Raw genomic sequence first — 23,128 nt, 5'->3', positions numbered from 1 at the left:
GTTGCTGAGGCTATAACTGAGCATTAGTAGCCACTGTGCCCACGGGTAGGAGTCCATGAATTTTCCATTGCGACCTTCCACCTGTTCTGTCCAGTGACTGCTTTTGGCTGAAGAGGAACTAGGTGCAGCTCCACAGCTCTGAGAGGTGCTGTTTTGCCCCTGGCTTCCAGGGATAAAGGAAATGACCAGTTTAGAGCTGTCAGGCCCTGAGAAGAATGGGAGGTTTGGAGTTCCAGACTCATGGACCACCTGCCCCAAAGTGGTGTTGTTGCTGAATGGCCAGGCTGCCTCCATACATAGAAGCTACAGTGACTTTGGGTGTGGCCTGTGGGTCCAGGTGGGCTTGGTGCCAACTGTGTATCCCTGGGCAGTAATCCTGCTGCACTGCAGCCCAAGGACAATGGGGCTGTTATCAGAATGCATCTGTGCTGGTGCTGTTTGAAGGGCTGGGATTGGGGAAGCTCGGTACATTGGCTCTTGTTCTGGAAGGAACAGGAAACGGTGTCAGGGCAGAGAAGGTTCGCTGGGGGCAGAGGGTGCTGAGGTGTCTTGCTCCCAAACCCACCATGCTCTGTTTTGTTTTCCAGGTTCCTCTCCAGATGTGCAGGTGAGTACAGGTCATGCTGAGAGGGGTGGGGTGCATTTGTGACCAACTTCAGGGGCAGGAAATTTAACCCTCATTATTTAAAGGCATGAGAAACCCTGACCATGGCTGAGTTGGAGCAGTAGGAGTAAGGACTGAACCTCTGTAGGGAAGAGCTACTGACCATAAGTTCACCAAAGTCCTGCCATAGGCAGATAAGCATGCTGACAACCAGGCATTGATACCAACCCCAGACCTACTGCAGGATTTGAGCATCAGCATTTGCACTCCTCACTTTGGTCTGGTGGGTTGTGGGGGGTGGGGGCAGGCAGCTGACACTGCCCTGGAGCTGGCGAGGGTGTAGAGAGGGTTTTTCTCTCCAGAAGAGATTTGGGAGTTTTGTCTGACATTAAAACTTTAAAAGCATGATATAAAGGCAGCTTGAAAACACAAAAACAGGAGTTGTGCCTCCTCTCCACTCCCCTCCCCCCAACTTTTTTTTTCTTATTTATGAAGAGATTTGTTCAGAGATTGATATTTCTATTTTTGGCTTTAGAAATTCAAGCCCTATCATTCCTGAAATCTCCTGTGACCCCATACCCAGAGCCCCTGTCTCAGTACCTCCTAGTCTTCAGTGCGTTTATTCCCACAGCATCAGGGAAGGTGAGGAGATGCCATTATCTTAATTTTCTAGATGAGGAGCTGAAGCACAGAGAGTCAAAATGACTTCCCAGCATTTCACTGGAAGTCTGTGGCTTGAAACCATCCCCCAGGCTACGATGCTAACCACCTCCTCCCTAGTTCAGGCTTTCCCTGAAGATTAGATAATTAGTGAAAGGCTGACTGTCCAAGAGCCAGGAAGGTGAGAGCTGAGCTATGGATAGGAGAGGGAGCTTTAGGCAGACTACTTAAAATTGCTTTGGTTTTTTACTGTTAACACCTTCTAAATGTTAATGATTGATTAACATTCTGAATAAAGGAATCTTTTGCTAAAATCTAGTACTCTGCACCCCTTCGAAGGAGGTGTTAGGACTTTCAGTAAGTACCCCCTACATTTCCTTTAGGGAAAACATGTTTGACTTCACTGACGATCCTTTTGATGATTTCTGCCAGAGAATTGCTTGCCCAACGCAGGTTCTGAGGGCATGATAGATTTGTCAGCAACAACAGAATTAGACAGGCCCCTTTTGGGATTACCAAAGTGTGCAGATACCTCACCCTGAGATGCATAACTGTGAAATAAGACTGTGGGAGGGATTTTGAGGAAATGGAACACAGAAATCCAGAAGGGCCCTGTGTAAGGCCAGCACTTTGTTTAAGACAGTGATTTACAATCAGGGTACCACTGGAGCACCGTGTAGTGCTAGCATGGTTAGGTGTGCAGACGTGATTCACAAGATAAACCCAGAGATTTCAAATAGGAATCCACAGTGTCAAAAGTATTCTGCCCTGCTGTGGCCTTTCTGAGTTCTTTGCAATAGAAGAATTGATCTAGTATTTTTCCGCAGTCAAAAAATGAGTAAAAACTAAGAGCTGGCATTTTCCCACGGGGGCTCGAGTCTATGAGAGGTGCCTGGAGTCTAAAAAGGTTGAGAACCGCTGGTTTAAGATCACGCTTAGCACTGAGGCATTGACTGTGGCTTACCACCACCAGCAGCCTCACCTCCTGTTACAGTGCCCTTAATATGGAAGGGCAGTCAGCAATGGGCAGGTCTCTTCTGGTAAAGACAAAAGTTTATCTCCCAGGGAAATTGCCTCTTGGCCAAGGACATCTCTAGGGGGTTTAATAAGAGCTAAATTTTATATTTTTCACCCAAAGGGCACTGCTGATGCCACCCCGGAGCCTACGGTGTACACTGGTGAGTACCTAGCTGGCATGTGATCAAACTGTAAATACAGAAGAAAGAAGGGGCAAGAGTTGGTTCACTGGAAAGCCTTGAGGCATGCAAATGTAGATGTATTACGTGCTGCCTGATTTCTTAATACATGGGTGGGCAACTTGTAGCATGTATGCCATAAACGACATGGGCAGTCTTGATGTGTGGTATGTGACAGATTGGGGATGAACCAGGCAGCACACTGGCAGATAGGACAGGGAGCAGATCAGGCAGAGAGCACAGGGCAGGGAGCAGAAAGCAGAGCAACAGATTGGGCAGGGGAAGGAGATCAGAGTGGCACTTGGGGAGGATTCAGGGCTAATTTGTGTTACAAATGGCAAAAAGGTTGCCCCCACTGTCCTAGTATATTGCGTCAAAATGGTAGTGTTGCATGAAAGTGCTGGATTGTGGGCTGGGAAGGGCTGCTGCAGTGCCTCTAGCATGAGAGGATGGGGATGAGGGGGCTATAGGGCCGAACTATGATTAGATGGATAGGCAGAGCCATTCCTTCAACCTCAGGCAGGGGCTCAGCATTCTGTTTGCACTCAAGGTGTCTGAGTGCTGGGCTCCAGAACAGTCAATGGAGTCCTATATCCCCAACAGGCAGCCACAGGCTGTCTGGCTGTGCTGTGTCTACTGAATAATGTGAATGAGCCTGGATTCAATGACAAGATTGTCTCATGATATCGTTGTAGCAACCTGGATCTTGGCTGCAGAGCTGGGGCCTGACCCCAACACCTGCCCTTTCCCACCTGCTCTCTTCACATGGCCAGATCACACAGGCATGGGGACTCCTGGCTCTGGTTGACATTTGTTCCCATGCCTGACCACACACTTGTGCAATTTTACCTTTTGTTTTTAGCTGGTTTAAAATGAAAGTTTTAAAAAAAATCTCTTTCATCTGTAGCAGAGGAAGCCTCCTCTCACCTTCCTGCCCAGCCAGGCCGTGATGCTGAAGGGGAGGACACTGCCCAAAAGTTAACAGCAACACAGATTGCAGGTGCGTCAGCTAGAGCTGCCCTGCCTATAGCTCTCAGACCTGCTGCCACTGTCAGGTGCTAAGGATAAATATGACCTGAGCTCACTGTAGAAACGTCCCCCCTTCCCATACCCTGCAAGTGACATTGGCATGTCCAGCCCTGGAGGATTCCTTTGGAAGATCCAGATAGCTGCCCGGGGTGTGAGAGCGCTCCTGTCCAAAGAACAGCTTGTTTGACTCTCAGCGCCCTCTCCCATCTGCATTCAGTTTGTCTAATGCAGGGTGGTGGTGACTCCCAGGGAAGGGGAATCACGCGGTCTCTATGGTGGCTTTGGCATCGTTCCTGCTGCAGCAAGAGTTGAGTCATCTGGATGTTGTAGTGGAAGGGGAAGTATGTGGCTCCCAGGGGAGGCTTGTTTACTTCATAGATAATAGCAGCTCTGTTGTTCCAGGGTTGCCTAAGTGTCTGGGAGTGCTGTCCCTGCCCCTCTGGAAGCACCTTTGGGAGAACCCCTGGCATAGTCACCTTGCTGTGGAATGTGCTTCCCTCAATAGCCTTTTGTTTGAGTGTGGGTTTGGCAATGGAACTGTCAAAGTGCTTGGGGAGAGAGTGAGGGGGTCTGTCTTTGCTGGCCTCCCCTTGTTCCTTGTCCCTCCTCCATTCACTGACCCCAGCTAGAGGCAGCAAAAATAGAAGCAGCTCACAAGTAGCCCTCGGGGCCTGCCATCAAATGAAGCCCCCCTTGAATGTGCTTGCCTTTTCTTTTCCCCTCCGGTTACAAGGCTGAACAGGGGAGGCTTATGCCTGCAGAAGCCTTACAAAGCTGGTGTTCTGTTTTTATCCTGGGTCTCTGAGGACTTCCCATATTCCATGGCTGGGGCTAGGGCTGGGGCTGGTGAAACTGGAGTCTGACGTTCTCAGCATCCTGCTTTCCCTCAGCTCAGCAGTGCTCATTAGGAAGAATCTGGGGGCACAGGAAAGCCATAGCCTTCCCCTAAGTCCATTCACAATGGCTGTCTTGAGGCACAGGAGAGAGACTAGGCACTGTTTTGGCTTCTGTCTGTGAAGTGGGGATGGTGCAGGTGGTTTGGCTGAGAGAGTTTTGTGTGCAGGGCTGTGGAAAAGGGAAAGTCTTGGGAGAGTGGGGAGCTGGGGCCCATGCCAGTCCCAGCACTGACCCTGCCCTGTCTCCATTTCAGAGATCGATAGATGTGCTGCTGTCCCCAGAACATGTGGCCCAGGCACTTGTATAAACATACCAGTTGGATACACCTGCTTGTGTGACCCTGGCTACCGGCTACATCCCAGCCACCCCTACTGCATTGGTATGTTAGTGGCTCTGCTGTTTCTTGAGGGGAGAAGCCAGAGGGAAGGCATCACTCTAGAGTTCATCTCAGGAGGCAGAGAGCAAGTCGTACCTGGCCAGGCACAAGGGTGAGAGGCTGGGCAGTGCAAGCGCCAAGCTGACTCCTGGGTGTGGAGTCTTGCTGAGCCAGGGCCCTGCCAGAGGACTGCCAGACCACAGCCCAGCCTGCCAGAGTGGATCACACAGGGGGACTTGTCCTGGCCTGAGAACATTTTCTAGGACCTCCTTCCCCAGCTCTCCTATGTGGCAGAGGGTTGAAGGGTAGAACTTTTGCTCTCCTTCCAGTTGTGGGGATGCTTCCTTCAGAGTTGTGTAGCAGGCCAAAGGGTCTTCCTAGTCCATGTGGTGCCCTGGCAGGTGTCAGCTAGCAGAAATTCTGAGTGGGCTGAGAAGAAGGGAACCCCAGGGCACCTGCTCACATCATGAGGACTGAAAGGGAGATGGCCCCAGGGATAGCTGTAGGAGTAGGGGAACTACTAGTGACACTGCCCTTTCCTCTGTACCCAGATGATGATGAGTGTTTGAGAGATCCCTGTGCAGGGAAGGGTCAGTGCATCAACAGCGTGGGCTCCTACTCCTGCCTCTGCTTCTCAGGCTACACTTCACTTGCCTCTCAGGACAGACAGACTTGTCAGGGTATGTTATGTGTCACCTGGCACTACCTACTGTCCATACCCCAGCTAGAGGGAGGGAAGGGGAGACTTTGCCTAAAAGCTTCATGTAACCTCCCTCAGTTTCATGTTTCCTGGGTAATGAGTCCTGTCTTCATATAATACATGCCAACATGCTCCTCCTTCCACCTGCCCTGAAAGGATCCTTCCCTCTGAGAGGAATGGGCACTGCATTCTCCTTGCTACCTTCTTCAGTTCTCCACAGGGCAGGGAGCTACACAAGCTGAGGGAATGTATCCAGAGTAGAAAGCCACATGTAGCCAAGCCTTTTCCTCCAAGGAACCTGGAGACTAATCTGGTCCCATGGGACAGGGATGTTGAACCTACTTTAACTCATCTGCTGCATTCCTCACCCTGTGTGCCAGGGTGGAAGGCCATTCTCCAGTTGCCCTTCTCCTGATAACAATGTAAGGGGCACAGGACCTCAACAAAATGTCCTCTCCTGTTCTTGTGGAGAATTCCTACTACTTTTCTGTGTTTGTGATTAGCAGGACCCTTTGCTGATTAAATAGGAAGCCCCTGTCTCAACTATCTGCAACCTGACATAACATGTAGAGATGAAGAACAGCAGCAGGGACGGGGGCTTAACCAAGGCAGGGCAAGGATGTGCATGACCTGGGCTTGGGGGACTCTGGCCATGCACCAATCCTGGCAGTGCTATTTCTTGTGGGTGGCATATCATGGCAGAAATTGACTCTGAGCAGGGATGTGAATAAGAGGAGGAGAGTATGCATACGGAGGGTTTGGGAGTGGAGTAGGGAGGCCCGAACTCTGTCAGACAGGCAGAGCCAAGAGTACACCCACCAGCTCAGCTCTAGCAGCTCTGGCCCAGCCCAGTTCACTGAATGGACACAATGCTGCACATTGACAGCTCAGGATGAGTGTGAGCAGCACAGCGTATGCTTGTGGGGGCAATGCATCAACATTCCCAGCTCCCACTGCTGTGAGTGTGATGAGGGCTATGTCCTGGGCCACAGAGGGCAGTGTGAAGGTGAGTGTGCTAACCTCCCTTCCCCCATGGGAGGAGCTTCTGCACTTGTACCAACCACCTCCCATCACCAGCAGTTCTAGGCAAAGGGAAAGGCCTTGCAAATTCTCACCCTGTTGAATCAGCCAGGCACTTCCCCTGCCTCCACCTGTCCCCTCTGCCTGTGGGATGCCCCACCCTGGTATGGGAGAAGGGAACTCATTCTCCCCATATGTTACCTTTGAGGCTTGGCCCTCAATGAATGTCCAGTTCAGTCACAAGGGGACTTGTCTTGAGCTAGAAAGTGAATGCCTTTTGATTCTGGAGAAGAACACAAGAATGCCATGCTGGGTCAAACCTATTTTGGACCCCGGATTGGCAAGTACATGGATCCCATAATGTGTGCATGGCTTTTTCCAGTGCATCATAGTCGCTCTGCTAAGCATCCCACCAAGGGTGGGACACAAGACAAACAAATTATAATGGGGCTCATGAAAACCCCAGGAAGCTCATCACACTGATGAGTCCTTCCTTAGGCATCACGGTCATTCCTTCTGGAGGTGAACTCTTGGGTCCAGCTGCAGAGGACACTTTCACTGGGCCTGTACTTTGCCTCTGTGTACACCTCTGTTCCAGGAACTGACAAAAGCATGTTTCCTTGCAGATGTTGATGAATGTGCTGACCCCAGAACCTGCCCCGCTGGGAAGTGTGTCAACACACTAGGCTCCTATGAGTGTCTCAGCTGTGCAGACGGATACCAGGCAGTGAATGGGAGATGCATTGGTAAGAAGCCAAGAGCTGCTTTCAGCAGGGGCCCAGTTCAACTCCTGGAAGCTCCCTCTTGCACTGAGAGCCGTATGCCCTTCTGTGGTTCTAATGTGCCACTACCCTGGGGCCTGTAATAAGAGTATAGGTAGGTGCCATGAGTCTTTCCGTAGTGAGGCAAGAGTCTGTCCACTGAGCCCTTTCCTGGGTTGCACAGAGTAGCCCTGGGATTCTGTCCCAAGGGATTTCTGAGCACTGCAGCTCATGGTTTGACCCATTCCTCTCTGCTTTGTCATCCAGATGATGATGAGTGCCTCTCCAAGAAGACCTGTGCTCATGGACTGTGCATCAACCTTGATGGTTCCTTCAGGTGCTCTTGTTACCATGGCTATGAGGTGACAGCTGATGAGAAGAACTGCCAAGGTATTCAAGCCTGTCATGGAAATCCCTGGGCCTGATCTGACTCCTACTGGAGTCTGCAGTATTCCTTCCATGAAGTACAATGTCATTTACCTTGAGATGTTCCTGAGTATATCGTCCTGCTGCCAGTAACACCTCCTCAGTCCTCATAGCTAGGTTTTGAGATTCTCATTATTCCTCATTATTGATCTGTGCCCCTCAATGCAGGTGGAACTGTGAGAGCAAACCCTTTTTCCTCCCAAGCTCACAGACTCAATTCCTTCTCCTCTCCCTGTCCAGCTCTCACTCTGGGTTGTGGGTTTATGTAGATATCAATGAATGTGCAACCTATAGCACCTGCGTCTCGGGACCCTGCATCAACACTGAGGGCTCCTTCTCCTGCATGGCCTGTGATGCTGGCTATGCCATGTCCAGAAATGGCAGCACACGTGAAGGTATCTTCCAGGGCCTGATGAGTGGATTCCTCTGGTGGGGAAAGGGACCACACTTGCAGGCAATTGGTGGGGCCCAGGGCTAGAACTCTTCACCCTGTGTGGAACTCATGGCCAGATTGTGGCTGTAACCAGCCTCACTGAGGTTGGGTCTGTGGCTTTGTGTCTTCATCTCTCAGCAGTGACCTGTGCTGGAGTCAGCGCCTATATTTCTGAAGCAGCTCCAGTCCAGCTTCCTGTGACAAACCCCACTGAGACCTTCCATGGGGGAAAGGGTCTGCCTAGGAATCCTGGTTCAATTTTTCAGCTTGTGGGCTGTGCAGATCAGTGGGGAGCTAGAGAGAGCTTCAGGGAAAAGTGACCCCAGGACCAGATTGGCAGGGATTGGGCAGGGACTTCTATAGGGGTCTGAAGCTCTTGTGAGTTGCGGTGTGGACCTGAAGGATAGAATCAGCCCCTCCAGGCAGGGTTGGGCTCCAGTGGGGGAACAGAGTGGGGACATCATCTCCTTCACCCCAGATGGAGCTCCAGCATGTTCTCTCCCCAGATATTGATGAGTGCACCTCACCTACTGCTTGTCCCTTGGGAATCTGCACCAACACAAATGGCTCCTTCACCTGCCAAGCCTGTGATTCTGGCTACACTCTCTCCTCCCACAGACGCGCCTGTGAAGGTAAATAGCCGCCACTGCACTCTGCCTTCTCCACTCCCACAAGCAATGTCTGCAGGTCAGGCAGGAGTGAATGTGCAGTAAGGTTTAGCCTCTGGCAGTCATGTCCCAGCTTGCACCCACTCTCCTGTACTCTGTGTTGTCTCCTCAGGAATGGGTTACATCACCATCTCTGACCACACATTAGGTTAGTTTAGCCCTGTCCATCAGCAGTATACGAAGTTTAGTGCTGTGAGGAGTGACTTGAAGGTGCTGAAAGGAATGATCTTATCTGAGAAGGGCTGGTAGATCATGGGATTTTCAGATGATATTAACATGGGAGAAGCTGCAAGCCACACTGGGAGCTGAGTCACAAGAATAGGTCCAAAGACATTAGAATTTTTGGCAGGGAACAGCAGAGTGAGATTAATCTTAGAACATAGCTCATATGTCTGTAGAGAATTATCCCAACCCAGATCTCAATGGGCTGGAGAAACTTTGGAGTCAAGAATGGTAGACACAGGTGGCAGTGAACCAGGAATTTCTGACTCAGTGTGGAATCAAATAAGGCCAGGCTGGGACTAGAGGCCCTGAGGTACCATTTGGGAAAGATGGACTAGTCCTGCTCTGCTTTGCAGATCTCGTGAAAGCTGTTGTAGGCACCTTTGGAAACAAATTGGAGAAAAGCAATCAAACTAATCAGGGGCTGCAGAGACTGACCAACAGGAGACAAGTAAAATGTGCAAAATAAGTCTAGTTTGGCTAAGCTGTAACTATGGAGTCAGGGAGACCTGTTTAGAGTGATCTCAATGTGCAAACACAGCTGAGAGTTTGAGGGTTACGCAGTAACTAGCTAAAAGTGCAATAAGCAAAAATATTAACCGAACCCCATGACACCCAGTGCAAAAGAGAAGGTAGGCCAAAGGACAATGAAGCAAAAAGGCCCCCCATTCAAAGTACAAAGCACTTCAGCTTTATAGAAGTTAAAAATAGGTTATGTTAGTCCCCTTGAAGTCAATAGGACTGCTTCTCTCCTACAATATTTTGCTAAGTTTGGGGTTACTCACATGCCTAAAGTTAAGCATCTGCTTAAGCATTTGCGGATTCAAGGCCAATAGTAATAATTATAAGGAATGGGGAAGAGAAAATACAGGCTCAGCCTCAGGCAAAATTCCCTGAACAAGGAGATCATCAAACCCTAGAGGAATCTAAGAGCAGACCTTGTACAAAAGAACTTGAGCCTACCCTGGTAATTGTTAAACTTATCATTGTTAGTTGTTCCATTCCAAGCCTCTGTGGTAGCTTGGGTATGCTTAAAAAGAAAAGCATAGCTCAAAGGCTTTTGCTGTGTTATGGGCAAGTGACATGGGAGAGACCTGTTCTCACAGGAATTTATATTAGCTACATTAAAAGTGTCAGAGAACTCCCTGCCCACCAACCTTTTACTGCCAGAGGCACCAGGAAGCGCCACATATCTGCAGTAATGTTGCCTTAGGAGTGGGTGACTGAAGGTTTAACTTGTTAGGCTGCTTGTTGTATCCTTTTACCCAGCCCCCAGTTGTATCAGCCTCTGAGAATGAATGAACAAGCCCCATACACATTATCTCAAATAGTAGTTCTGTATCTCCTGACACCTGAGACTGCGGCCTGCCATGAACACAAGCATGTGCTACACTACATCCACGACATCTACCCTCTGTTCCTCCTTTCCACTGGTATAAATGTTGCTTCCTAGACTCTGATGGTTAATAGTGGGTCTTAAACCTGTCCCTGAGACAGTACCTGTACTGGGTCTGCAGCAGAGAATTTGGAGGGGGGGTTGTGGTACAGGGAGAGAGGGATTCTAGGCAGAGGAAGACACATTTTGGTGGCAGGTCTTGCTTTTTGGTGCTGATTTGAAGCTGTTCAGAACTTTAGAAGTTGGAGCCCAGCCAGTGATGGATCAGCAGGCAGAGTGCTGTTGTGGTCAAAAGTGTGTGATAAAGATGCCTTGGAGATGAGCAGGGAATGAAAGTCTCACTCTCTAAAGCTGTAGCTTCTTAGGTGACTCTATAGTAGAGCCCATAAGAATCTTATGTTTATTGGTGATAAATGAAACTCTCACCTAGAGGCTCTCCTTTATCAGGTTTCTGGGGCAAATCTTAGTGGCAGGAGGTTTGCTGTGTTTGCTGGTTGTTTGTTGGGAGGAAGAAAGTGACTGACCACCTCTCTTTTTTCCTGTGGGTTAATGTCTGGATCTGTGGATCTGAGGCACTCAGTAAAAAATGAAGTAATTTGTCCATCCTCCTGTTGCGATAGAAAGGCTGCACACTCTGTTTCAGCTCTGGGCTAGTCACATGACATGACTGCCTCACACATGGGTCTTTCCCATTGTGCTGCTTCCCCTTGCTCACTGCTGGGCCAGCTGGGGAGGGACCACCAAGGAAATGTTATCAGATGTATGGTGCTGTTCAGGAGGAGATGGTCCACTGACAGAATATCCTGTCCCTCTCTCACCAGCCCCATGGGCTTGTCTCCTGTGGCATGTTCTGGTTGTATTTGAAGAAAGATAATGGTTTCATGGGAGTTCTGTCATAAATAACATAGGCCATGGATCACCTCTCAAGGGAAGCAGTAGGATCCCTAGTGCCTGGGACATTTGGAAATTGAATGTGGTATAGAATGATCATACCTTGAGGCGTAAACAAATGGTGCCTGTTATAGGTCCAGTGCAGATGACACTGCAGACAGAAAGACCAGGCCCCTGCCTTGCCCTGAAGTGCTTCTAGTTTCACCATTGCCATCTCTCAGTTCTGTGAATGGGAGATGGATGGAGCTGCCAAGGTGGGGAATGACATTTGTGGCCTCTGCAGCCTGTGCGCTGGTTCTGGCAGGGGAGTCAGTCCTTCCCTCTGATTCATGCTCTTCCAAACAGTGCCATACCAGGCAGCCTGCAAGAGCAGCGGAAACAGAATTTCCCTTAGGGAGCCCAGGGTTTCACTCATCTGCTGGGCTGAATTAAGGAAGGGTGGGAGTGATGAAGGCTGAGAGATGACTTCTTCCCTTAGCCCTTTCTTGGCAGCACTTGAGGCAAATCACAGTTTCCAAAGAGGCAAATGAATGAGAAGGCCCTGTGTGACAGGCCTGGTGAATCCTTGACCTACAGCTGTGTCTCAGGAGTGGGCAGGGTTACACTCAGAAATCCAAGCTTGTTTCCTCTCTTATTTTCCTCCCTTTTCCCAGTTACCCTCTCTCTCCAGTCACCCTTCAAAATTTTCACTCCCTGGAGTTAACATTCTGCAGATCACTGCAGCCTATTAGCCTGTCACCCTTCACTTAGGACAGGACAGGTTTGGGGCCTTTGGTCTTTCATTATTGGCAAAACCCTTAGAGCATTGATGACCACTGAGGAAGGGCCAAGAAAGGTCAGTGGTGGGCTGGTAATGGGGAGCCAGTGGAGTCTGCAATTGAGAGAGGATTCAGGTACCTTCCAAGGAAGTGGAAGGGTGAGGCAGCTTAGGAAGTGGAGATGGATGTTGAGGAACTTCACCAACACACTCTCTTGTGCACCCTGCTCAGGAGCAGGAGTTTTGCTGGCAGCATACCCATGGCTGCTTCTCCTCATGCTTCTCTGCTCTCCTTCCAGGCTGAAGGACTGAGGTGCTCAGCACTGAATTGCACTGGGCATAGATCCAGGAGCCTGGGCTGTGGATTTGGTTGGCTTTGGATTCAGTCAGATCTGAGGTTGAGCACCAGAGTTCTGAGGGAGTGCTGGGTGGAAGATGCTGGGGTAGTTTCTTCTTCAAGGCACAGTAATCTGCCTCTTCCCTCTGCACTTTATGGTGGGTGCAGCCCCCAGCATGCTGTGCAGCTTTGCTACAAGGAAAGTCTCTGAACAGCAGGTGATTGTTACCTGCCTGGGTGAGCAGCTGACCTTGGCCCTGACTCTTAGTACTATGTCTCTCTGCCTGGCCAGACATTAATGAGTGTGAAGACCCCACAACCAGCTGCTTGGGAGGAGAGTGTCTGAACACTTTGGGCTCCTACACTTGCCTCTGCCAGACTGGATTTGAGCTTATCAATGGCACCATTTGTGAAGGTATGAGCCTCATCAAGGCCTGCCCATTTCACTCCCCTTTAGGACCCTTCATAGCATGAACTGGGTAGTCTCACTGCTGCCCAGGTGGGAGGGATCCCAGCATTCTGGGTGCTGCCTCAGAGCATTAGCCAAACAAAAGGTCACTGTAGACATGGGAGAAATTTGGAGGGGCTTCCCTGTACCCATAGTGAAGCGGCTGGCCAGGGCTATAAGCCTTCCCAAGGCCTGCCCTGAATGGATTGGTTGGGGGGCTTCCTTGTTTGCCATACTCACCTGGTTGCATGATGCTCTGTTCCCTCTGCAGACATGAATGAGTGCCTGAGTAGCGGGATCTGCAGCCCCTATGGCCAGTGTCTGAACAGCCACGGATCTTACTTCTGTATCTGTGATCCTGGCTTCTCCAATGAAGCTGGGGGAGTCAGCTGCCAAGGTGTGGGTCTAGGGACAAGGCAGTATGATGGGAAGGGCTTTGGACCCTGACTCTGCCTATCCCCAGCTCTCCTCATTCACTCTCTTCCCCTGACCATGGCCTGGCCAGTGGCACAGAGATCAGTGCACACCAGCCATGTAGGCTCCATGCTGACTCTTGATTCTTCCCTGCCAGATGTGGATGAATGTGCAGACAAGTCCAGGTGCCTGCAAGGCCAGTGCCTGAACACAGAAGGCTCTTACAGATGTTTGTGTGAAAGTGGCTTCAAGCACTCACAAGAAACTGATGACTGCATAGGTAAAAAGAGCTGAACTCTGGTGGATGTGAGGCTCCCACATGGGTCACTGGGATACAAGTGGGGACTCTTTCCCAGTGCAGAGATGCCTTGGGAGGACCCGCATACCCCTTCACTGCTGTTCCAAGCTATGTTGTTTCTGCCACTCCACTTTGCCCTTGAAGGATCTCATTCAGCCTACCACCCCTGTATCATGATGGCAGAGGAAGCCCCAGGCCTCCAGTGGCCTTGTGCGGGGAGGGGTTATTTGTCCAAAGGCCCAGGGTGGGTTGAACTTGGTTGCCCCAGTGTTTTCCCCTGGGTTTGTGGGGTCCCATCCTGACCATCCTTTCCCTTTTTTCCTCCTTTTTCTGGACTCATCATCCCTGGGAGTCAGATGTGAATGAGTGTGATGAGTATGGGGAGTCTGTGTGTGGCACGTGGAGGTGCCAGAACACTCTGGGCTCATACCGCTGCATTGTGGGCTGCCAGCCTGGCTTCCACCGGACCCCGGAGGGCGACTGCATTGGTGCGTACAAGGCTGGAGGGGCTGCTTCAGGCTCACTGGGCTGCAGAGAGCTGCCCCCACCAAGAGCAGGGCGGACCCAACAGCCAGGTCTGCTGTTGGTGATGGGGAGGAGGAGGAAGCACTTGGCCAGCGCAAGGGTAGATAATGCCGAGTGCTTGTTTTCCTGGCTGCACTATCTGCTCATGTCTAGACGTTTCTCGTCCTGGCGTTTCATAACAGACGCTGTATTGTGCTGCTTTTCCTCTCCAGGAGAGTTCTAGGGAGGTTATGGCATACTCCAGGCCTAGGATCATGTTGCAATGCTGGAACCCCCCAAGAGGCAGCTGCCTGCTGGGGTGCCTGGCTGTGCCTCCCTCTCCTGGGGGTGGCTGGGTGGTAGGGGCTATGCTTGGCTGTAAAGTCTTGATGGCTCTGCTCTGTGCTGGATGCATGCAGCTCCCCCTGCTGAGCCCCAGGGGCTGAATTTAGAGCTCCTGACGCAGGGCAGCTTTGAAAGGGAAAACTGCCAGGGCTTAGTCATGCACTTAGAAAACGGCCCAAAAGCTCATAAGATTGTGCAGGGAAGTGGGGGTGGCCTGCATTAGCACCCTGGCTTAGTGCCCACCAAAACCAGCTCTTGGGAGGGCTGAGCTGCAATCATGCAGCTCCCTTACCCACAGCAAGGGTGGAGGAACTGGACCCTGAAGCAGCAGGGGAGGAATTTGAAGGCCCTTCCCTCTGCCCCTTGCTGGGATCTGCAAGGCCCCACCCCTGATACTTCCCAGCCTTAGGGCATCCTAGAGGGGTGCACTGTAGCTAGAGGCTGGTGAGGGGTCCAGCAAGTCCCCTGTCTAAGCCCAAGAAGCTACCATGCCAAGGGTGTGGGTGCTACTGGGCCATATTTCCCCTGAGTGTAGGCTCTGAGCATCCCTGAGCATGGTGCTGCATAGCTCAGTGTGTGGAACTGTGAGGGAGAAGATGTGTAGCAGTTGGGATCAGAGTGCATAGTCATTCTGCCTGTCTGTGGGCTCCTGTGCTCTTGGTGTTGCCTGCTCCTGAGGGGTTTAGGAGCATCCCGGGGGGTGAGGCAGGCTCTGTGCTGATCTCTGCCCTCCTGGCTGTTGCAGACATAGATGAGTGTGCCAACGAGACACTGTGTGGGAACCACGGCTTCTGCGAGAACTCAGATGGCTCCTTCCGTTGCCTCTGTGACCAGGGCTATGAGAATTCACCCTCAGGGCTCCTCTGTGTTGGTAAGAATTCCCAGGTGCCTCTGGCTTATGCCTTCATGCTACCTCCTGGGGCGTCTAGGTCCAAGCTCCCTCTGAACTGCATGGAGCAGGATCTCCACACCTCCTTCACGGTGGGGTGGCTGAGAGAAAGTTCAGCCTCCACCCCCAGTGCCCTTTTGCTCCCTTGTAGGGCTAGTCCCTTGAGCTCTCTGGCCGTGAAGCACATGTACAGGTGAACAGGCCTTTGATAAGGGGGCAAGTGGCTTCCAGATGCACCTCTATCTAGGGTGTGGGATCTTTTGCCATGCAGGTGGATGCAGGAGCAGATCAGAGACACTTACTTGGGGGTGGAAAATGGGTAAGAGAAGCACCTTGCACTGGGATAGGGAACAGGTGATGGTGGGTGGGTTTGTTTCTGTTGCTGTGTGGACCTGTTGGAGGGCAGTGCCAATTGTGTCCTGGGGGCCAGCACAGACTGAGTTCTCTTGCTCTGTGGCCAGACTTGGCTCAAATGGAGCTCCCAGCCATTCCATAGGGTAATCCTGCCTCATTGCCAGGGAGTTCTCTTGATGTTCAGGACTGCAGACCATCTGTGGGCTCCCTCCTGTCAGGGAAAGGCAGCCCCATAGGGACAAAGAGCAGCAGTGACACTTGGGGCATAGAGGCAGCCACAGCTCTGATGGATAAACCCTTATATCATCTGGGTCCTGTGTTGCAGATGTGAATGAGTGTGAGCTGATGGTAGCTGTGTGTGGGACTGCACTCTGTGAAAATGTGGAGGGGTCCTTTCTGTGCCTGTGTCCTAGCGACCATGAGGAGTATGACACGGAGGCAGGGTACTGCCGGCCACGGGCAGACACAGGTGAGATCTTGCTGGGGCAGGGGTAGAACACTGGCACAGCAGTGCCACCTGAGTTGGCATGAGTGAGATCTGGCTGGAGGGAGGGAGCAGGGTGCTGCCAGGATAGTACCTGCCATGGTGTGGTCTGGATGAGATCTCATTTGAGTATGTTCTGGGAGTAGGGTGATGTTGCTGAGGGCTCCAGAGCTTCACACATCTTCTCTGCCCCCAGGGGACCCAGAGATGCCCATGGCAACACTCAGCAGCAGCCTGGAACGTAAGGAGTGTTACTACCACATCAGTGATGTTCAACTGTGTGACAGTGTCCTGGCCAAGAACACCACCAAGGAGGAGTGCTGCTGCACCCTGGGGGCAGCCTGGGGTGACAACTGTGAGACCCTCCCCTGCCCCATACCAGGCACAGGTAGGGTTCTGGCCCCAGCACTCCCTTCCCCTTCCCTGAGCCAGGGCAAGCATTGTATTTGCTGCATCCCAACTGGTCAGAATAATGAGCTACCTGTTTGTTTTTCCTCCCTCTCTTCTTGGGTGTTTTGCCTTTTTCCCATCGTGCTGGCCAGTGGAGTACCGAGAGATCTGCCCTGCTGGGAAGGGCTATATCCCTGAAGGAAGAACTCTGCCATTTGGACACGTGAGTTACACAGGTACCAGATCCTTTTCCTCTCTTCTCTCCATCAGGGGCTGACTAGAATCATGGGGTATTGCACTGAGAAGTAACTTGTGGGGCCAACTATCTCACAGAGCTGGTGGTGGCAGAAAGAACATGAATCTCTATTAGCATCAAGACTGAACTGCCTCTTCCATTGGGAGCCCATTCTTTGGGTTGCTGCTAACTCTGACTCCCTCTGAACTGACACATGAGAAGTTTCAGCAGTCTCTGTTCAGCCCTTTGGGCTCCATGTGTTTCAGTAACTATACTGTGGTCTGCAAGGATTCAGCCCTCCTGCCTTCCAATAGCAGAGCTGGATGCCACACTTGCAGCAGGGTTTAGAATGTGGTGTTAGCTCAGCTTCGCATTCTTTTGATCTACAACCTGGATTCCCAAACCAAGTAGAAACGTGACTACATATTTAACTGGTGTGTGCAAAGCAAAGAATTGCATGCACAGTGCTCACAGTGAACCCTGTGCCCATGCTGTCCATGGTGGGCTACTGTGTCCACAGCTGACTCCCCCTCTGGACATGCTGAACTGGCTTTTCACTGCCATAGCTTCTGCCTGCCCTGCAGGATGGAAGGCACTGGATTTCACCCTGCTGTGACTCCTGGGCATGCAATTTTGGAGAGTAGTGAGGCAGCATCTCTCTGTGTCTCCCTCTGCAGATGCAGATGAATGTGAGATGTTTGGCCCTGAGATCTGCCGGAATGGGCGCTGTATGAACACAGTGCCTGATTACAAGTGCTTCTGCAGCTTGGGCTACCTCTATGACCCTGGACACCTCGAATGTGTTGGTGAGACAGCTCTTCCCAACCAGGCACACTCCCACCCCCCTGCCTGGGCCTGTGCTCTTCCACTCCTTCCTTATGTGACACTAGTGCCCTTGCTGGGTGGGAAGTGACAGGGTGAGTGCCCTTGTCATGTGAAGTTGGCAGGGCCTACACTGTTACAAGGAGTTATCATCTCTTGCCTTCATTGTGAGGAAGGAGGGTCTGAGATGATCCCTGGGTTCTTTGAATGAGAGCAAGAGAGCCTTCCCCTGGGACCCCTGGACTGTGGGAAGGTGCTTTCACTTCTGGTTTAACGGTTGCTCTGACTTTGTGGCTGCAGATCAGGATGAATGTGAGAATGAGATATCTTGTGTGAATGGTGAATGTCTGAACACGGACGGCTCCTACCACTGCTTCTGCAGCCACCCCCTCGTACTGGATATAACTGGCAACCGCTGTGTCAACCTGTCCAGTGTGGCAGGTGAGTATAAATATCAGGCAGGCCTGGTGCAGTGTGCCACTGTGGAGGTGTATGGAGGAAGTGGACATTGCTACCTCCACCTATGGCCCTACAGCTTGCCCCTTGGAGAGAAGAGCATTGCATATGAAGTGCAAAGGCCAACAGGAGCTCATAGGGAGCCTGCCTGTGCATGCAAAGATGCTTGGGGACTATGCTCAGTGCCAGACTCCAGGGAGATGTTGCCTGCAGAGTTCAATGCAGGGCACAGGGGTCACTGTATATGAAGCATGTGGTGGGAGGATAGTACTTTGGGTGGGACTTTGGGTGCAGTGGACCAGGAACAAGTACTAGGTGCAGGCTGGAACCCAGGATTTGGGCCACAGTGTCTTCCTACAAGCTATAAGAACTCAAAGTATGGTGCCCACCTAGAGGGCCTGTGGCACCCTTTGTTCATGTAATTAACAGGAGAGCTGGACGAATTTGGAGTCCACTTGGATATCTGCTGGCAGAGGGTCTCTGGCTACATGTGCAATGAGCCGCTGGAAGGGCGACACACCACCTACACTGAGTGCTGCTGTGGCTATGGTGAGGCCTGGAGCCAGGACTGTGCACTGTGCCCTGACAGGGCCTCAGGTGAGAATGCACAGCCAGTGGAGGGGACAGGCTGGCTTAGAGGGTAATAGGGCCTCTGACTTCCTAACACCAGCTAGTCAAACCCAGCTGTGGTTAGCACACATGACTAGGAGTTGCCTAGCTGTTCCTAGTGGATAGCTGTCCATGTCATAAATACCAGTCCAACAGCTGTCAACAAGTGGCCATCTCACTGGCTGCCAAGGAGTAGGTGGGCCATCAGGATTGACTTCCCTCCCCCTGGGGCTCCCCTGGGGTCAGAGCTGAACTGCGTTGGTGAAGATGGGGGATGAAATCTTTGTTTTATCATGTCTGAACAATGCTGTTGCCAGTGGCATGGAGACATCTGTCACTGCACTGAGACATCAGGGCCAGTACAGGCTCTGAAAGGAGAATGCCCTTGCTCGGTCACCCTTTGACTCCCTGTAGCATTAGGTGCACTGGAGTTCCCTCTGTGAATTGGTGAGGGCAAGTCCTGTTAGCTCCTGGGACCTGGCCCAGCCCCAGTCCAGGGAGCTCTTGTGGCAGGTAGCCAGTCATTGGTCTGAGCCTGGGTTCTGCATACCTTGCAAATCCCATCATAATTCCAAAGCCCCTGGGACAAGAAATGAAGAGAGCTGGGCATAAGAAAGTCATTTGTTTTTTAGAGAGCCTTTTGCTATTGAATACTGCCAGGTCCTGTCCTGCCTTCTCTGCCCAGCCCCACCCTCTCCTGTGCTCAGGCACCCACTTTCCAGTCTCAGTGCATCCCCAGTCATTCCCTCTCCTTTTGTGCCATGGTGACCAACTTGCCCTTTCCCTCCCTCTTCACTTCCAGAGGACTTTGCTTTTCTGTGTCATGGGGACAGGCAAGAAACTGAGAGTGAGGCAGGACTCCGAGAAAGACCCGGCTACGAGTATGGACCAGGCATAGAGGACCCTCATTTTGGACTTTCTAGCCCGGACTTAGGGTCCTTTTACAATTACATTGGTCCTGAGTACAGAGCTCCTGACACTGGCCTCCCCCAAAGAGAGCCAAGCAGCGATTTTCAGGACCATGTACCTCAGCTCCATCCAGAACAGCCCCCACCCCGCTACCTGCCTGGGCAAACAGGTGAGTACTGGCAAAGACAGGGAGATGTCCTACAATATAGCCTGTGTCTGGAGGGAGTTCCTGGCAGCTTCTTCCTCACCCAAAGTGTTCTTGAGTCAGACTGTACCACTCTCTTAATGCCAGTCTGAGTAGCACTCCATCCACCTTCTCCAGATCAGTGTCCTTCTCATCTACTGCCCGTGGCCCCATGGCACATTACCCTCCCCCCTCTTGATCTGCTCTGGCATTGCCCTTTTTGGCAGACAGCCCCTTTCCAGAGTGTGTACCCCTCAGGCTGACTTCCTCTCTGTATTTCCAGAGTATTATAACAGCTTTGAGGGGCTCCGGGCAGAGGAGTGTGGGATCCTGAATGGCTGCGACAATGGGCGCTGCGTGCGTGTGCGTGAGGGCTACACCTGTGACTGCTTTGACGGCTTCCAGTTGGACATGACCCGCATGGCTTGTGTGGGTAAGCAGCCTCAGAAGGCAAGAGGGACTAGACTATAGGAAGGATTGCTGGTGCCATGCTGCTGGCCTTTCTTAGTTGCTGTGGTACTGATTTTGAGCAGTGTGGAGCTCCTGCAATGCCCATCCACTTCAGCAGGAGGTGCAGGGTGCTTAGCACGATTGGGTTTAACAAGGCTGTGCCATTCGTTAAGTACTGCTACCCTCTAGGGGAGTTACTGTGGAATGGCAGTTGTCAGAGAACATCAAATGGAAGAGAGAGACCTCAAGAAATCCTTTAATCCAGCAATTCTCAACCAAGGTGCTGCAGCACCCTAGGGTGCTGTGAGGTTATTTTAAGGGTGCTGCACAATATGAACACTGTTAGGTATACAAACACCAAACACACGATTCACAAGATAAACCTAGATATTTCAAGTAGGAATCCAGAGTGTCAAAACCATTCTGACCTGCTGTGGTCTTAGTTCCTTGCAACAAGAGAATTGCTCTATTGTATTTCCATAGTAAAAAATGAGTGAAAGCAAAGAGCTAGAATTTGCCAAGGGGTTCCTTGACTCTAAAAAGGTTGAGAAGCTGTACTCTAATGTCTAATACATCTTCTTGTACTGAGGCAGGATCAAGCATACATAGATCATGCCTGACAGGTGTTCTCTAACCTGTTCCCAGTGATGAAGATTCCATCATAGGAAGCATAGGCAGCTTTTCCAGTACTTTGCAACCTTAAAGTTAAGAACATTTTCCTTGATATCTAATGTGAATCTCCTTTGCTGCAAATTAAGACAATTACTTCTTGTTCTATCCCCAGTGGACATGGATAACTATCATTTTTATAACAAGCTTTTACATATTGGAAGACAATTGTCTTGCCTTGTTCATAGTCGTCTTTTTTCTAGATTATATAAACCCATTTCCTTTAACCTTTCCTTATATATCATATTTTCTAAAGCTGTTATCACTTTTGTTACTCCCTTCTGGATTCTTTCCAGTTTGCCTACATCACTCTTAGAGTGTGAAGTGCTCTTAGAGTGTAGAGTACCAGCACCAATCTTGAGCAGAGCAGAATCATTCCCGTCTAGGTCTCACCGCATTCCTGTTGACATGTCCCAGAATTGGTTCTGCCATTTTTGTAAGTGTCACATGTCAGTTTTTCCATTTGTGAACCACTATACCCACCAGATTCTTTTTGACAATATTACTCTGTAGCCAGCTATTCCTTATCGTGTATGCATGTCTTCGATTTCTTCTATGTATAAGACTTTGCACTTGACTTCATTGTATTCCATCTTGTAGATTCTGGACCAGTTCTCTAATTTAACAAGATCATTTTGAATTGTGATCCTACCCTTCAGAGGCTTGCAATCCCTGTCAACTTGGTGTCATCTGCAAATTTTATAAGTACCCTGTTACTGCAAATCATTAATGTTGCATAGAACAGGGGCACCACTTGAAATGACCTTTGTTTGACAGAGAATTATTGAAATCTACTCTTTTAGCGAAGTATTTCAACTGACTGCGATCCTTGTGGTGATTTCATCTAAACCACATTTCCTTAGTTTGCTTATGAGTAAGACAGCATCAAAACCCTTATTAAGCTATATTGCTACTACTTCCTCCTTATCCACCAGGCCAGTTGGCCTGTCAAAGAAGGAAACTATATTAGTTTGACACACATTTAGAACAAATCCATGTTGGCTGTTTTGTATCCCTTTGTCCTCTAGGTGCTTACAAATGATCATGTAATAATTGATCGGGACATCTTTCTGAGCATTTCATTTACTCAGGTAACTGAGGTCTGTCATCCCCCAGATCATCTGTCTCCACCCCCTGGGACTTCCCCTGTCCATATTTCTCCAGAATTGCTTTGGAAAATTTTTCAAATGCTCTAGAGTGAATTTCATCAAGCTTTGCCAACTTGAATAACCCTAACTCCTCTAAAAACTTTTTAACACATTCTTTCCTTCTTCTGGCCTTTGCTACTATACACTTATTTAAATTAATATTAGGAAATATCTGGTCACAATTAATCTGTTTTTTCAAAAACGGGAGCAAAAAAGTCATTGACTGTATATATTAAGGAGGAATACACATCCTCATCAAGTAGCACAGGGTCAGAGGAGGGGCACACTGAAGTGCTCTGGGTTAGAATACAAGGCAGTCGAGGTGAAAGAGACTTAACAGTGGGGGTCTACTACAGACCTCCCAACCAAGGGGAAGAGCTAGACCAGGAATTCTTAAGTCAGCTCATGGAGGTGGTTAGGTCAAAGGTCGTGGTCATCATGGGTGACCTGAACTTTCCAGACATCTGCTGGGAAGAGCAGTCAGCCAGGTCTGACCGCTCACATAGGTTCCTAGCCAAAATACAGGACCTCCATCTAACCCAGGAGGTGCACAGCCCCACTAGGGGAGACGCCTTGTTGAACCTAGTTCAACGCCTTGTTGCTGGCCACGGGTGACAACCTGGTGAGGGGGCTGCGGGTGCTCGACCACCTAGGCGACAGTAATCATCACCTGCTGGAATTCATCATCCAGCGCAACGTGGCAAAGGCCTGCAGCAAGGCAGCAGCCCTAGATTTCAGGAGGGTGGACTTCAATGAGCTAAGGAGAATAGTTGGGGAAGCACTGAGGTCCCGGATGGGATGGGAGTCAGGTGTCCAAGAAGAGTGATCGTCCCTTAAGGAGACGATCCTCCAAGCCCAAAGGGAGATAATCCCAACGCGGATCAAAGGGAGCAGGAGGGCATAAAAGCCCCCATGGCTCACCAAAAGCATCTGGGAATGTCTTCTAGGTAAAAGGGAGGCCTACACCCAATGGGAGGGAGGGGCCATCACCAGGGATGACTATACTGCAGTTTCTCAGGGACGCTGGGAGTCAGTCAGGAAGGCTAAGGTAGAGATGGGACTGGGACTAGCTTCCCGGATCAAGGACAACAAGAAGTCCTTTTTTAAATACATAGGGGGCAAAAAGAAGGTACTGGGTAATGTGGGG

General features: G+C 50.6%; 1 protein-coding gene across 9 annotated transcripts in view; it reads left to right on the top strand.

The window, feature by feature from the left end:
* LTBP2 (latent transforming growth factor beta binding protein 2) overlaps window positions 1-23,128 on the top strand; it is a 59,713-nt gene that overhangs the window by 32,653 nt on the left and 3,932 nt on the right. For 2 of the 9 annotated variants that reach the window (XM_019551750.1, XM_019551749.1), the window contains 21 exons: window positions 588-607; window positions 2,403-2,442; window positions 3,368-3,460; window positions 4,640-4,765; window positions 5,314-5,442; window positions 7,109-7,228; window positions 7,511-7,633; window positions 8,609-8,734; window positions 12,666-12,788; window positions 13,093-13,218; window positions 13,393-13,515; window positions 13,890-14,021; window positions 15,128-15,253; window positions 15,951-16,094; window positions 16,306-16,497; window positions 16,652-16,735; window positions 17,412-17,540; window positions 17,857-17,997; window positions 18,442-18,609; window positions 19,424-19,699; window positions 19,998-20,147. In XM_019551750.1, the coding sequence (XP_019407295.1) occupies window positions 588-607; window positions 2,403-2,442; window positions 3,368-3,460; window positions 4,640-4,765; window positions 5,314-5,442; window positions 7,109-7,228; window positions 7,511-7,633; window positions 8,609-8,734; window positions 12,666-12,788; window positions 13,093-13,218; window positions 13,393-13,515; window positions 13,890-14,021; window positions 15,128-15,253; window positions 15,951-16,094; window positions 16,306-16,497; window positions 16,652-16,735; window positions 17,412-17,540; window positions 17,857-17,997; window positions 18,442-18,609; window positions 19,424-19,699; window positions 19,998-20,147 (2,691 nt within the window). The remainder of the gene's footprint in view (window positions 1-587; window positions 608-2,402; window positions 2,443-3,367; window positions 3,461-4,639; window positions 4,766-5,313; window positions 5,443-7,108; window positions 7,229-7,510; window positions 7,634-8,608; window positions 8,735-12,665; window positions 12,789-13,092; window positions 13,219-13,392; window positions 13,516-13,889; window positions 14,022-15,127; window positions 15,254-15,950; window positions 16,095-16,305; window positions 16,498-16,651; window positions 16,736-17,411; window positions 17,541-17,856; window positions 17,998-18,441; window positions 18,610-19,423; window positions 19,700-19,997; window positions 20,148-23,128) is intronic. The other 7 variants (XM_019551751.1, XM_019551755.1, XM_019551752.1 and 4 more) reach the window with 7 other exon arrangements.

This window comes from Crocodylus porosus, unplaced genomic scaffold (assembly GCF_001723895.1).
Source record: "Crocodylus porosus isolate Cpor-Errol unplaced genomic scaffold, CroPor_comp1, whole genome shotgun sequence".
In the NCBI taxonomy this organism is placed as follows: domain Eukaryota; kingdom Metazoa; phylum Chordata; order Crocodylia; family Crocodylidae; genus Crocodylus; species Crocodylus porosus.
Note: the sequence above shows the minus strand (reverse complement) of the source record. Positions and strands in the feature narration are given on the sequence as shown.